The following is a 15,916-nucleotide window of genomic DNA, read 5'->3' as shown; positions in this document are numbered from 1 at the left end:
ATCTATCCCTGTTCAGAGCATAGTGACAGAGATAAGAAGCAACCTGAACACTGGTGGGAGGAGGTGCCAGCATGAAGCTGAAGGATCTAACAAACAGGACCCCAAAAACTAAAATGGAACAGTAAAAGTCAAAATTAGGAATCTGAATGATCGCTCAGAACACTGAATGCTTGACACCACACAGCTTAAAAACATGTGACATGTACTAATTCAATGACTCAATTATAAAAAATTATTAATGTCAATAAGCCAATAAAAATAGTGGCAACCAATGACTCGTTATAGCTGTAATATCATAGAGCTCAGATTACCAGCCCTTATTCAGCTAGGACTGCAAATCTATTTCGATAGCAGACTTAAACGAGCTTTGCTGTGTTTAGGATCATATCCTAGTTGGGGTACCCTCATGCGAAAATGGTTTAACAGCAACTGTGAAGATGTGAATCACTATCACACGATTTAAAAAGAAAAAAAAAAAAAATGAAATAAAATTTGGCTTGCTCTTAAATTTAAATCCTGTTAGACCAGCAACTCATCTGTGATTATTCATAAATGTGACAGGGTTTAAGGTTAGTTGCAGCACTGCAGTGAACTGTAATGTGTCAGTCAGTTTAAGTGGAATCAGCTGTAGGAGCAAGCACCAGCTAACTGCTATAGCATGCATGAGGCTCCACATACAGAGCTGCAGAGTCTGACACAAGCAGTTTTCAATTTCAGCTCACAGAAGGAAGGAAATTAATAAAGTTGCATCTATATGTCTGTTTATGTATGCATGTCCAACAGACACTCAGAGTTTATCCATTTAGAATATATAGCACCTCTCCAATCACATGAAAGTCAAATACAATCACTTGGAGCACAAACACCCACACTAATCACCTTTGCCCAGTGAGGTGACATGGTGATTTAAAAATCAGTGCCACATCCTCAACCCAAACAATGTGATTAGAATCACTGTCTGACAAATGAGGCAGGGCTGGCAGCAGATTCATAGATTGTTTTCGCTTCCTGTTTTTGGTTTATGGACACCAGTAACTCTCGCATTTATTCTGCTTTATTATAATGCAGGCAGCATCCTGAACGGTATCAGGCAGGGACATCTGGAGAACACTTTGGGGCCCCGCATCACCCATATGTTTCAAATGCTAAGCAGACAACATTCACACAAATACACAAACTACAGAGAACTTTCCAGGACAAACTACCTGTACAGCCAAAGTAGCGGCGCTGTAAACATATGCACAGCCCTTCCCTTTCCTGATCCCGGTGAGCTTCGGACAATGAATCACTTTAGTGGAAGAATGCTTTGATTATACATGAAAAAACAAACACCGTCAGTCTCTCGGCTGCAGACGGCTTGTCTCATCTTTAGCAGTATGGAGGTACTTGGCCTTGAACAGAGCACGGAGGGACAGTTATAAAAGCCCTATGACAAAGTACTCCTCCTGCTTTTCCTATTAGCACCCTTTTCATTAACCTTGCCACAACAACAGGAAAATCAATATCCATGCACTTCCCCCTCAAAGAGGAGCTTATTTAGACAACCAAATGCAAGCAAGCAGACACTAGCTACTAGGTAAGTTTTTTCCCCCCTTTCCACTTCTTGCTGGGGATGAAATATTGCCAAAGAAGTCTCAAAACTGCCAGTGTCATCAGCTAAGTGCCATTTGTCCTTGACAGAACCGGCTGGAGAACAATGCATCAAGATGACAACTTTCAAAGTGAGCATGACTGGGGATAGCAGGAAGAGGTCATTAATAGTCAAGCTTTAGCCTGTTTAGTATTACCTCACAGGGTGATGAGAATACAATGATAAGTTTGCACCATGTGTGGAGACATCCAGGTTTCTAATTAGACTGCTGCTGTGGCAGCAGATGCGAACAGCTGGAGGCACTCATCAAGCTGAAGATCGTTAACCAGTGCTCGGACCCTGACAGCTAAATGGATGAACAGATACATCAATAGGTAGGCATCAAGATTAATAGCAAGTTAGCCGATACCTACCAACACTGTGAAGTCTACAAAATGCTATTACACAGCTCTACAACTTTACAAGGGACCCACTATTCAAGCCTGGCATCTTGGTATCAAGCCTAATAACAAACACATCCAATCCTGAGGAAAACATTTTATGTTCCACTTTCTCACCACCTAGTCACCTACTCTGATGTTAGAAGGGGAACTACAGTAAAGTAGATGACCAACTGAGGACATTTTATTTTATAATAATTTATCATTTTATAAGCATCCATCCTGGAATAATGGATGGTGCATGTACTGAGTACGCTAAAACCAAAACAATGAGTTAAATGTGGCTAAAAAGCTTCATGAGTTGCAGGGTGGTTAATAAAGCTCAGGTTTGTCATTACAAGCAATCCCTTTCACATTACAGAGTCATAGCAGCAGCTAAAGGTACTTTCTCAAAATAAGGCCATCATTTTGTCTAACTGCTCTATGAGAGCACACGGCCACAAAGACCCAAAAGTCACTTTCCCTGTTCCGTGCCCAGTCCCTGCAGGAGAACTGTACGGCTTGATGCTGCTGGACTGAGATACAACATGTTGCCCAAACAGGTCACTGGAAAGCTGCCTATCACAAGTGGAACAGAAACCCTCACAGCTGGATGGACTAGTTAAGCTGGCCAGTCCATGTGTGTCTGTGTGCACACGCATGTGTGTGTGTATAAATATGTAGAAAACCAGGTAGTAGATAGATATCAGCTTGGTCCCAGATATGTTTCTGAACTCTTTAAGGAGTTAAACCTGTCTGTGCTGGTCAGAGGCCTGCAGAAAGTCTGGCACTGTAGTGAAGCCATTTCTTACTTCAGGGGACTGAGAGTAGCCAACCAAGCCGGGCCAACTTCCTGGCTGCCATCACCCAGCTTTTCCTTCACCCTTATCCAGCCTTCATTCCCACTGTGGCCACTACTGCAGGCCTCATTTCTTTACAAGCCAGGCAAAATGCAAGGCATTGATTCCTGGGGTGATGCTGTTTCCTCATGGCCCAGAGGTTGAATATTACCATAGTGGAAAGTGTGAAGACATGTAGGGATATGGTGTTGGAGGTTTATAATAAAGTGCCGCTCAATTATCGTTTCTAGATTCCCTTGTAAGACTCCCCTTATGGCTTTCCCAGGGTGAGCGGAGGGGTAAAAAAAAAAAAAATCCACAGTCAGGACCTTGTCATAACAGAACATCTCTCTTCCTCTCCAACTACATGTATCATCAGAGAATTATTTTAACTAACGGACCCTCGGTGTAGATGCAGGGGTGATGTTTTCCAGCAGTGACCAATATTTTATCTGTAGCTTAGTGACTGATCTAGAGGGAAGACCAGAGAGTCTTTGATAACGAGCCAAGCAGATGGTGAGTGGCAGACGCCTTCATTAAGATTCCATTCAAAGTAAAATTCTGTCACTTTAACCGTCTAAGACAAGAAGCATACTTAGCATCACCAAACTGGACTGAAAGGATCTGTAGAGCAGCTTGAATGGATCAAAACAGGCCAACGACTGCTCTCAAAGACTGTTGTCATACAACAAAACACTGCCTGAAGCCGACTGCAAAAGATGCATATTTTTGAAATCTATCTTAAATCCAAGAACATATCAAATCTTAAATGATATTTTGAAAGAATGGTCTCAACATCATCTTTCAGCTGGTACTGGCCTTTCAGACGACAGTCTGTGTGTGCCTTGGGTTTTACCTAAGAAGTCTGCAGATGCTGCTCCTGTAACTGAGTCTCTGGCTTGCAGCGGCCACGCTGGGAGGCACTGGTGGGCGTGCAGGGAAATAGAGCAGGACTGCTGCAAAAAGCACAGCAACAGCAACCAACTCTGCCAGAGCACAGTGATGTAGATGAAAAGAGACATACATGTTATTTTCAAAGATGAGAAAGGCAGATCAATTTGACATTTTAAAAAAAAGGTCACCATGACATCTAGAAGTCCTCTGAAGCCATCCCTGTGATGAACATAATAGCCTACTAGACAAGACTGTGGAATAAATGCATCTAACAAAACTATGCAATCTGACATAGCATTAGTTGATATTACAACTTCTCTTAAAGTAGTAATGCATTTACTAAATACATTGTGGCATACTGATGTGGCTACATTTATTACATCATATTTAAAGTGATACAAGATTAGTTTACTTCTTATGCATCTCCTTTTCACTTCTGAAAACCTCCAAAACTTTTGATTCACAAAAATGTATCCGCTTTGCCCTTAAGAAATTAATAACAATACTACCTTAGGTTAAACAAAAGCCGCTGCCTCAATCCATTACAGCATGCCTGTTTCTCTTTTCAGCGTGCTTTTAATTTTCTGAATCAGTTAAGCATATCAGTCCCAGCAAGTCATTATTCAGAGGCGCGGTTATGAAGATTATAATTGGTGTTTTTGGTGTTTGTGCAATATTCTTGGATCCTTTCGCCTGATTGTATTTCTGTCCCTTGATGGGGCTGACATGATGTTGAAATGATGCGATATCGATCCGCCATGCCCTCAGAGGTTCTTGCTTTTTGTTAGTACCTGCATACATTACTAGCTGGATCCTGTCCCGGATGAAGCTGTCGGAAACCGCTGCAGAGATCGTGGTTATTGCCTGGGTGTCATTGGGAGCTGGAACTACCAGAGGCCCCACTACAAATGAAGCAGCGCCTCCAAGGTAAGAGAAGAGTGAGGCCACGGCTGTTGCTGTGGCTCTCTGATCAGGGGCAAACCATGTGGTGGAGAGAAAGGGGCCGGCGCTCATTATGGTGGGGCCGGCTAAACCGTTTAGCAGCTGACCTCCGTGTATCAACCTGTAAAAGAAACAAAGGGAAAAAAATTGAGAGAATATGATAGTAGGCATAAAAGAACCATTTCTAGTCCAGTACACGGTAATAACCGAGTCTGGTGTTCTGGGTATTTAGCTGGCTAATTAACGTATGACCTCCCTTACCCACATGCCGCAAATTAAGTTAGTTCTGTGGGTCCACGAAGCTACTCAGTAAAGTCATGAAAATGTGCTACAGCATGATATTTAACTTTGTCTCCATGACCAGATGTGAAATATCAGCTGTCAGCTGCTACTGGGGAGATTTGAGACATTTTAAATGACTTCATCATAAATTGGTGGCATATGTCACAGAAAGATGATTTCCAAAATGTCTGTCATTATTTAGGACACACATGGGACACAAATATAGGTTTCATGCCAGGATGTGTACAGTAACCCTGGAAAGCGCTTATGTATATCTGATATACCACTGAAACAAAGACAAAATGGCAGCAGCAGAGTATCACTTAAGTGTGCCTATTAAGTTCAAAATAAACAAAATGAGGACATGAAGTAATGAGCCATTTCTTTTAAGCATCTAAAGAAAGAATGACAGGCGAGGGAGTAAAAATAAAGGCATAATTATCCCTGAGGAATCAAGTAACCACCTGCCCCCGAAGAGCCCAAGTTTCTTTCTAACTTCTGCACCTTCAGACTGAGTTGTGAGAGACAGATGTATTCTGAGATGTCCCCCGATGCCACCAGAACCCTCACCACCCCACAGCCCCCTCCAGAACTGTCTGACCGAGACAGCCAGCCAGCCAGCCGCTGGAGACGGCTCACGGCTGATTGATTGTCTGTAAGCTCAGTAAAGACACCGTTCGTTCAGACCAGCCTGAGCTGGCTCAGCAGGGAGAGAAGCAGAACAGGAGGGAAGGAGAGAGGAAGGAGGCAGGGAGAGGAAACACGTGAAGACGTTGGGTTAATTTTGAGCTCGTGGTATTTTACTGAGCATACAATGAGACGAGACTGGTGGGAGAAGGTTGACTCATGATCAACTTAACTTTGAAATATCTTGATTTATAAAATTTTGCACAAAGAAAAATGTTACCCATTAGAATGGGTGACATGACACTCAAGATTTTGCACTGATATGATATAAAAATCAATACCTTTAATTAAATGTTAGAGCTTGACTAAACACAAGCATCTTCATTTGAAACAATCAGATTAAAGGATTAATAAAAACAGATACGAGTCTGATTACACATACAAACTTCAGTTATATACCTAGTTTAGACGCTACAGACAAAGCAGGCATAAACTAGTTTGTTCAGTCTTCAGTGTGCTGACACGTCTCTGCCCTCAAACTCTTTCTAACTTTGGAGTCCACTGCCTCTGGGGTTCACAGATAAATGTGTCACAGCAGAATACAAAGTGCTGTGGTCAGTGACAGGCTGATTGGAGAATAACTTGTTCACCCTCTATCTTCTTCCCACATCTCAGACCTGCTAACATCCCCTCCTACGCACCAGCACCTCCTAAAATACTCTGTGCCTCATACTTTTTTTTTTTTTTTTTTTTTATATTCATTCTTCCCACCTCTTCTTTCCTTGTTTGTGTCTTCATGGCTAACTGCGTAAGTTTAACACTTGACACAGAATAACCTGGTTATTTGAGTCTGTTTACATGCTTCTAACATCGTCGAGGTTTCTGATCTGGTCATTGCGTTGGTGCAGACATGTCTTTGACTCCTCCGCATCCAATCTCTGCCATTTCTGTACCAAGTGCCTTAACTCGACGCGATGTGGATGAACCAAGTGCCAGGACACTGCTGAATTTACCACGGGTATTTTCTTCATCTCATTGTGTGTGACACAAAATGTGAGCAACAAGCAATAAAATTTATCCCGCTCATTATTTTAGTGACTCAGCCTCATGATTTATATCAAAGAATCTACCAGTCATGCTTCCTAACTCAACACAAACACCCAATTCAGCAAATCTGATGTTGGCAGAGCAGCCAAAGACCAAAAATAAGTGGTCTTCATGTTCTTCAGTACCATGGTGACTTCCACAAATGATTTTTTAATGGATTAATTATAAGTTTGAGAATGCATCAATTTTACCTATTAAATAAAATAAAATTACTGACTGTACCTAAATCTTGTAAATGATGTTTCTGGCCTATACTGATTGTGATGTTTTTGATACATATGGCATTTTATTTACCTGCTACACTGAGCTCTTGATTCAAGTTGGCTCTCTGTCATTTAGTCTGTTGAACTGAAATTGAGAGGTACCCACAGCCAACTAGCACAAACTGTCCCACTGCCAGTTAGGTTTTGGCTCGCTCACTGATTATAGTTTTATTCAGGCTGGGAAAGGGTGCAGACAGAGTGGTCCCGTCCACCTGCTGCACTATAAATTTTCATTAGACACAAAAATTACTCCAAATCCAACACTCAAATTCACTTTCTCCAAAAACTGACATTTAAAGCAACAATGATACGCAGCATAATTTCAAACTTTAACTGTGACTTGTGGTGACCTCATTTTGAAACCTGGATATCATTTGAATCTTACATAACAGAGTGAGCACTATACCCAAGTTTTCATACCTAAACTTGAAGAATACCTTTTCTTTGTGGTCATATCAAACTAAATAAGACCATTTTCAACAAAAACAGCATTATGCCGACAAAAGAAAGAGCTTAACTGATTGTATTGGGCACAAAATACAATAGAAAACAAACAAAATTAAAACTGATTAAATAAAGTAATCTGAACAATCAATGGCAGCTTTTTAACACTTCACAGCTTTTAAAACTTTGTCAGAGTTTGGTCAGTAACCAGCCTCACTGTCTATGAGATCAGAGGACAGATGAGGGGGGTGGGGGAGTGCTTTTAATATGACAGGTGATGAGGACGGATGGTGACTAACACGAGGATGAGCGGTCACATGAGACTGCACTGTGGCTGGTGAAGCAAAGAGAGGGAATAGAGCAGCTTTTTCAACACGAGACGATTAATCACTATTTATGAACCCTGTCAGGCTGAATCTGATTGAGAATGAGACAAAGAAACCTGCACCACTGCTTCTGGTCTGCCGGCGCTGACGGACCAAATTCAGCCATCACAAAAAAGGCCAAACCAATTCCATCTTGAAAATGGCACCATTGCAATTGTTAGAGTAATACAACGGAGCTACATTTTTTTTTTCCCTGATGGCCAATCAGACAAGTTCTGAGTGAGTCTGAGATCTAACTGATAGACACTTACTAATCACACAGCTGGTCTGTATTTGAATTCATAACAGAGACAGATGGAGAGGAGACTGAAATAGAAGAAAAGCGTAAATGCATGAAAACTCAAGGAAATGAGGGTTAAAAAAATATATAATAAAATTGACCTTTGATTTGAGAGCAGAGCTAATCACAGCAAGGTATAATCAGTATAATTCAACAGCGCCTTTTATCTCCTTGACTGAACTTCACAAAAACAAACATCAAATCAGGTCTTTTTTTAATGCAGCTTCACAGAAGACCCTGATTAGAAAAGAGAGAAAGTTCCACTTTCCAGTGTTCAAACATTCACAGCTCCTTTTGATTTTCAAAAATGGATCTTAAAACCTCAAAACAAAGAGGCGGCTTCCTTCCTCAAGAGGTTATCGTAAAAAACAAAAAGGAGGTAATCACTTTTCAAACATGAAAAGGAATGTGAAGCAAACAGATCAGCGGGGAGCTACTGAAGGAATGTCACCGTTTCTAAACCTGGATAACTGCCGCCACTTGTCTCCTCAAACTGTTGTTTGATCGCACTTGCAGCGCCCTTGAACGCCACATTCAAACTTCAGGTCCCTGAAAAACCTAACTGCTCCATTACGCCCCGATTCAGTCTCTAAGATAATCTACATCACCATCATCCAAGACCGTACATCTGATAAGTATCCTCTGTGTGACAGGCAGCACATCTGTAAACAAAGCTCCTGCATTCTGATCACTACTGCAAAGCAAAGAGCGACCTCTACTGGTGATCCAGCTACATTAAACTGAATCTGTACCATTCGATCATAATCCAGTATGTCATCCACTGCCTTAAGATCTGTGACCTATAACATTTAATATGCAAATTAAACTGAACTGTGACACACTAACATTTGCTGTGTGATTCATGTCCTCTTTGCTTTCACCAACCCATCTTGTTTTCCACTTTGAATGTCGAATCTAAAGAGCTGAAGGTCGTAGCTGAGCAGCATCACTCTCATCATGGAGCGGGAACACAGCGGGCAGCGCTGACCCTTAAAAACTCTCAGCTCGACCTGTGCGGACATAAAGAATTGAATATATCTCAGCTGGAGTCGGGAGACGTGAAATTGAAAGTCTGCTTGTATTAGAGGCTTCTGGACTGAACGGACACTCCAGCAACACTGAGAAGTAAGTTTGTCGCAAGCACATCCAGAAAGAAGAAGAGGTTTCCTGTATGTCTGCATCTGATTCCATTTCCTCTTTACAGTAAAAGACTTTCGTAATTGCTAAGAGCATGGTTTAAAAAAAACAAACAAAAAGTGTACATGCACGTGCTTTGGGATTTATTTATTTTTTTTACATTTTGTGGAGTTTCAGATGATCTTTTTACTTATGGGTTACCAGATGTCATTAGGCTAAAACCCACTCGCCTTATAATAAAAGCCCAGGTTTGACAGAGCAACACTCAATAAAAATCTCAAAATCTCAAAATCTCAATGCCATTATTAAATATTAACAATTAGATTTTACACATTAAGCTGAATTTACATGTTAGTGCTGGAGGCCTGAAAACCTGCATTTAAAGAGAAGAGACATCAGATATCAACTTTTACAAGGCCGAGACCATTTAAGAAAAAAAATTAAATGAATACAAATACTGAAAGTGTAGCATGCAGTATTGCTGCCCCTTAAGGACTTAAAGTTGAGATATCAGTACTCTCTGTTGCATCAGTTTTTTTTTTTTTTTTTTTTAAATCATTCAGCATTTTATTAACTTGAAGTCACTGGAATGCTCTTTTACTTTGAAAGATAACATAGACCAATATAAATGAATATCTGTAGGTGTTGTGCTTTTAGATTTAGTGATAAAATAAAAACTTCTGCTTTCTACATTTTCTTGAATACAGAATTAAAAAAAAAAAAAAAAAAAAGAAAGAAAAAAATCCAAGACAAAAATTAATTTGCTTGCAGGCCAAATCCAGTAAAGCACAGGACTGTGAAGATTTAGGTCATCGTCACTCCTTGTCGGAGACTTTTTTTGGCTGTATGGTAGCTTTGATAAAGCTCAGCGTTTCCTGCATAAACACAGATTTCCTCCTTTGCTTTGGTATTTGTCCTTTTTTCACATAACAGGTAGTTCAAAATAGGAACATCCCTGTCTTAGCAGGAGTAATTTGCTACGGAAGACACATTAATAATATTAAGCTTTTAGGCCACAGTGATCTCTTAAAGGTCAGCAGCCTGAGATAAGACATCTGCATGTGGCCCAAATGTACTGAGTCCATATGCACGCTGTTTCAGAAGGACTTTGGCTCCTCTTGATTTAAGGCTTTTGGAAGAGTTATTAGAAAAGGCCAAGAAAAATACAATTTCATAACCATAAACCAAAGAACCAAGGCTTGATATTTCACACCAAACTGAAAATACTTTTTCAGGACAGACTATCACATGGAGATGATAGTTAAATCTGTTCTCCTTCTTCTACACTGCCAGGATCCTTTTAGTTCTTATTTCTTTCGTTAAGCTGCATCACTAGATCACCAGCTAGGTTTCCTTAGTGCAGCCTCATGAGACAGAAAGAGAAAAACAAATTAATTTATCTGCTCTTTGAAAGCCAAAGCTTACTTTAAAAACCCCCAACTGCATGAAATCAAAGTGATATGTGAATTATTTGGTGGAAATCTAATTCCCTTTATCCGTTATGATATACTGCCTCATTGTGAAGCCCAACAGGAATCATTACACAGATTACCACTAAAAATATTCAACAAAATTAGATTCTTTTTTTTGAAAGGCGCTGTATAATTGAAATGACCTTCTCTGAGCTTTTGCTCTTTCTAAAAATGAGAACACTGAACTCAAGTGAAAATGAGAATGAAACAGTTTTCCAGCAACTGCCTGTCAAAATGCCATCTGACAAGTGAGAAAACTGCCAGCAAAGACACAAAAAGAAGCAAAGCATCCACACAGTGTTGATCTGTTTCACAATCATACCAAATATTCTCACTGTCGCTTTATACAGTTACAAACCTGTAATAGAGGGATAATGAAAAAAGAAGCAAACCTCAGCTTGAATCAATACAAACACATACAGCACAGGACTCTAAGAGGCCACTTTTATTCAGATATTCATGATCTACTGACTTTTGTAACACTAATTTTTCCTCTAGTGATGCCATGAGGCTGATATTTGCTGTTTTTGGGTGATGTGAGATGTTTCATCCCTTTGGTGCAATTTGAATTACAATCACAGTGCAATAATTTGGGTGGTGCCTACGGCTGCAGCCATCAATTATTTTAGTAATCAAGTATTCTGGCAATTATTCCATCAATCAATCAAATAACAGGTAAGAAATATTTGTCTTTTTAATGAACAATAAATAAATAAATAAATACAATAAAGGTATTCATACAACCTAAACTGAGGCATATAATAAAATAGCCTTTACTCTGGTCTCTTGGAAGGCTTTCTTACATCAGTAGGAAGCAACAAAGAGTTCCGACAGTGTTGTATGTCCTGGATGAGGTACATTTGGTGTGTGTTCATGTGTATATGTTTTTGAGTGTATGTGCCTGCATGTTTAAGTGTGTTAATAAACGACTCAGTATGTGTGTGTCTGTAAGCCTTTAAAGGGGCACGAAGAAAAGCAAGAACAGCAGCATTCTCAGAACTGAGGTTTGTTCAGTGTTTTGATGCAACATTTCCTGCTTCAGAAAACAGACGTTCTGACGGTGTACATGTGAAACATTTGTTAAAACTTAATGTAATGTGGTCTGGTACACCCCATGCCCCCCTTTAGACTGCACGTATCTCTGCCCTATAAAGCAGGACGGCTGCCGTCAGCCTTCAGCAAACTGTCCAATTTAGACTAAGTTAACAGTTCATCTGCATATTTTTATTTAACTTCTGGAGCTTTATTTCAGATCTTTCGCTGTGCAAAACTAACAGCAGTGGATGGCAGCAGCTACACTGTTCAATTTTCTTCATGTTGGAGTTTGTAGATCAGGTGGTTTGATGAAGGACTCCCTCCAGCTTTTTCCCAGTAAAGGAATTTGTGGATTAAATGAAGCCTCAAAACAAAAAAATATAAATAAATAAAAAATTTTGACAAGGAATTTTTTAGGATGGAGTTACTCGATGAATCCTTCCAGCCCTACTGGTACCCATCTCTGAACATTTAGCAAGCACAAAACTGATGAGACAGCAGATAAATCTGTACATCCCATCTTTTTGGTAATAGGCCAGGAAAAGTAAACAAGATCAATATGTCAATTTACACATAAGTTCCCCAGAGCTTGAGGTGCCATATGCAGTCAAATTCTGTATTTTGTCAAAACCCAAATCTACTCACATAAGTGACAATCATATGGAAAAGTTTTTACTTTAGTGGATTGCCAAACCCCTTAATCGGCTAATCTTGTCAAATACATCACACTGTGCATCAAGGAAAACTCATCACACAGGACTGTTCATGGTCCAAACTTTGGCCAGCAGCTGGTTATCAATGAACTGATGTGCAAAGCTGGTCCTAAAAATGGTTACGGCACTCACTTAGAAAGTTTGCCAAATAAACAGAGGTATGGAGAATATAGAAGCGGCAGTGCGGCTCGTGAGTCACTTTCCACTGCCTTTCCAAAATCTTTCCCACTTGTCTTGTGCCACCATCTGCTACCTTAATATTTACACAGGCTTCTTACCATCGTCTCAAAGGCTGGCCTGTCAGTGGGATACTTCTTAGAGCCGCTCCTAGCAGCATGAAAACAGTAGAGAGGAGGAGGGACGCCCGCAAACCTGGAATACACAACATACTGTATGAATATAGAAGTGGAACAGAAAGTAAAAGGACAGTGAACATGGCTGAGGTCACTTGTTTTCTGCTACGATTAATGATTATTTTCCATTCTCTGTAAATTAGTTAACAATAAAATAAAAATAATTAAAGAGTGAAAACAAAATCCAATTTCTTGGAGCTCAATGGGGGGGGTCTTTGAGAGGTTATAAATACACTAAATAGATAATAAGCACAGAATTACAACAAAGAAAAGCAGCAAATTACCACATTTTAAAATCTGGAACAAATATTTGGTACATTGTATATAATTACTAGGTGAATGGATGGGTGTTTTTGCAGCTCTTTTCTAATCTTACTGACCGCAGCACTTCACACCACAAGCTGCATTTACCCATTCTCACGCACACATCAGCTGCTTTGCTCTGCATTCAGCACTTAACTCACAACAAAATTTCTCCCCTAATAATCTGCTGTTGATTGACCATTTTTATGATTACACACAGAGGTAAAACCCATTCAGTTTAACGCAACTCTAAATCCTTCATATTTAGGTTTTGCTAAGATCCAGCTGAAATGTGCAATATGATACTGAGAGGCTGAAATAAAAGCATGGATGAACAACTGTCAGGAAAGTCATTACAGTTCAACAGCACCACAAACTGACCCTGCAGATTAATTAACACTTTCAGCTTTAACAATACTGCGCAACTTTAAAAATGACAGAAATCCCAAAGTTCCCTGTTTAATACGGCTTGTGTGAATAGTATGAGCGATGTTGCCTTCGCCATTAACTTCATTCTCTTCATTCTCAGTTTCACCCACGTGACTGCGATTTAGGGAAATTCTGTTCACTTCCCTGTTCTTTGTATGCGAGCGACCATTTCTGAACCTTTGACCGACAGGTTAAAATTGCTACCGTGGAAAGAAGATCCACAGCAGCAACATCCAGTAGAGCTGGGTTAGAATACTTTGACCCACGATAGGAAAAATAGGTCCTGGTAATAAAAAGGTCTTATGGTGTGTGCAGCATGACATGTCGGTAGCAACAAGCACTGACAGGAGCATGTCACTGAAATCCTCAGCGGATACTGAGCTGTCTGTCATCATGAAAACAGATAACCACTATTGATTCCCTTATTAATTTCTGATCAGTTTTCTGTGTGGAAAAAAAATTAGGACTACACAGATTTTGAACATTAATACAACAGCATCAAAGTAACTCATGTACAAGAGCTTCACTGCCATGAGTTGGACATGTTTGCAATACGCACCACTCAGAAAAACATTCTGAGCAGCTTCAACAAAAGAAAATGAGAAGCTTGGACTGGAAAGCTTCCCCACCCATAACACTTCATATCATATGTTGATATGAAGGGTGAGCTCAAGAGAGTCATTTTCACCACCACTGCTGATGAAAATCTATAGTTAAGTCCATATATTTATTTTTCTAGTTTTGCTTTCTATTGGTGTCCTTGTCACCACTGGTAGCATGAGATGGTACCTGCAGTCCAGTCAGACTGCACAGAAAGTCAGCCCCCTCCATACATGCTGTTCCAAGAAGAGTTGCTGTCTCCCCCCCCAGCACAGTCTCAAGACTGACGAGGAGATACCAGGAGAAAGGCTGCTGCACAACGAGAGCTGAACAGGGCCATAGAAGAGCTTCAGCACAGTAGCAGGACTGCATATGCTCCTATGTGCAAAGAAGAACAGGATGAGCACTATCAGAGCCCTACAAAATTACCTCCAATGGGATACTGGTGTGTATGTTCCCAACCAAACTACCAGACACAGAGTCCATGAAGGCCCAGTGTGCTTTAATGTGACCTGTGCTCACAGAGCAGCACCATGTAGCTCAATTAGCATTTGGACAAGAACAAGGACTGGCAGATCCACCACTGGTGCCCAGTTGCCTCAGAGAAACCAAGCATTTTCCTCACTGGCAAGATGAGACAGTACTGTGTACAAGTCTGTGAGTACATAAACATGTGGCAACTTCTGGAAGTCATGCAGGTTTTCTTGCAAGTGGTAATGGTATGTGTTACTGCTGTATGATATGCCCCAATTTAACTCAGCCACAGACATGACTGCAAAGTTGTTCTTTTTTTAAAGGTCTGAGTGCAATCTACATCAGGAAGAATTTACAAGTTGCTGAATTATTTGGTTACCTACAATTAAATTAGGCAAAGAAAAAAAAAAAAAAAACTAATTGTTGATGTGATTGAGATCACAAGCTGAGTTATGCAACTTTTTGGCAAAATTCCACAGCTGTTTCTTTAGTCATCAGCAGTCTGGATTGTGTTGTTAGTGCCTTGTTGCCGTTTTTGTCATCTGACAGTTCAGTGTGGGCATTAAGAAATTCTATAGTCAGTCAGGTGATGCAGAGGAACTGGTTATTGTAGGTGAAGTGCATTCTGACTCAGTGGCTCAAGTCAAGAGGGCTACTTTCATTCTTTCTAAGAAACACTGCTTTTGCATTACCTTTGGAATCTTGTTAGGGATTATTTTTTACTCAGTGAATAAAAGACAAAAGTTTAAAGGTAAACTACAGTAAATTAATAAACAGTGGATCAACCAAATAAACAATTGAATAATACATTAGACAGAGAGCAACAGGTCAGAAAGTGCTAGACTAACTTCTCTGTCTCAGTGAATCTTATCTTGAGGATCAGCTACAGTACGTACAATTAACACATCACCAACGTCACCATGTTCTGTTATTAATCTGGACAAGATTGTTCTGTATTGATTAAATTGAAACATCAGGAGAGAAGATGTGCTTTATGACTCCACTGCTGATGAGAGGAATCTGGGTCATGAAAAACCAGCTTGAACAAGACAGAGAGGAACGCCAACTCATAGCGCCCAGAATTTGTTTATGTTTAGATAAGTGGCAGTATAAAGATGCTATGGTTAGTCAGGAACACGGGCTCGGAGAGAGAGAGAGAGTGCACACTCTCTCTCTGGACCCACACATGCATGTGTGATTTTTTTTCTGATTCTTTAATATATTAAATGTCTTACTTTCTTAATGAAAGTGTTTCAGGTGTCTTTCTTCATAAACAACCTGTTTACCTGTCAATCTGAAACTGAAAATAGGGGAGTTTTAAAAAGA

The 15,916-nt window shown here is 40.1% G+C and overlaps 1 protein-coding gene across 2 annotated transcripts in view; it reads right to left on the bottom strand.

Annotated features, from left to right (window-relative positions):
- The window catches only part of slc49a4 (solute carrier family 49 member 4), a 42,701-nt gene that overhangs the window by 26,089 nt on the left and 696 nt on the right, over positions 1-15,916 (bottom strand). For both annotated transcript variants that reach the window (XM_030758601.1, XM_030758602.1), the window contains exons 2-4: positions 12,710-12,803; positions 4,535-4,806; positions 3,706-3,835 (exon numbers count right to left, since the gene is read on the bottom strand). In XM_030758601.1, the coding sequence (XP_030614461.1) occupies positions 3,706-3,835; positions 4,535-4,806; positions 12,710-12,803 (496 nt within the window). The remainder of the gene's footprint in view (positions 1-3,705; positions 3,836-4,534; positions 4,807-12,709; positions 12,804-15,916) is intronic.

This window comes from Archocentrus centrarchus, chromosome 21, assembly GCF_007364275.1.
Source record: "Archocentrus centrarchus isolate MPI-CPG fArcCen1 chromosome 21, fArcCen1, whole genome shotgun sequence".
NCBI lineage: Eukaryota > Metazoa > Chordata > Actinopteri > Cichliformes > Cichlidae > Archocentrus > Archocentrus centrarchus.
Note: the sequence above shows the minus strand (reverse complement) of the source record. Positions and strands in the feature narration are given on the sequence as shown.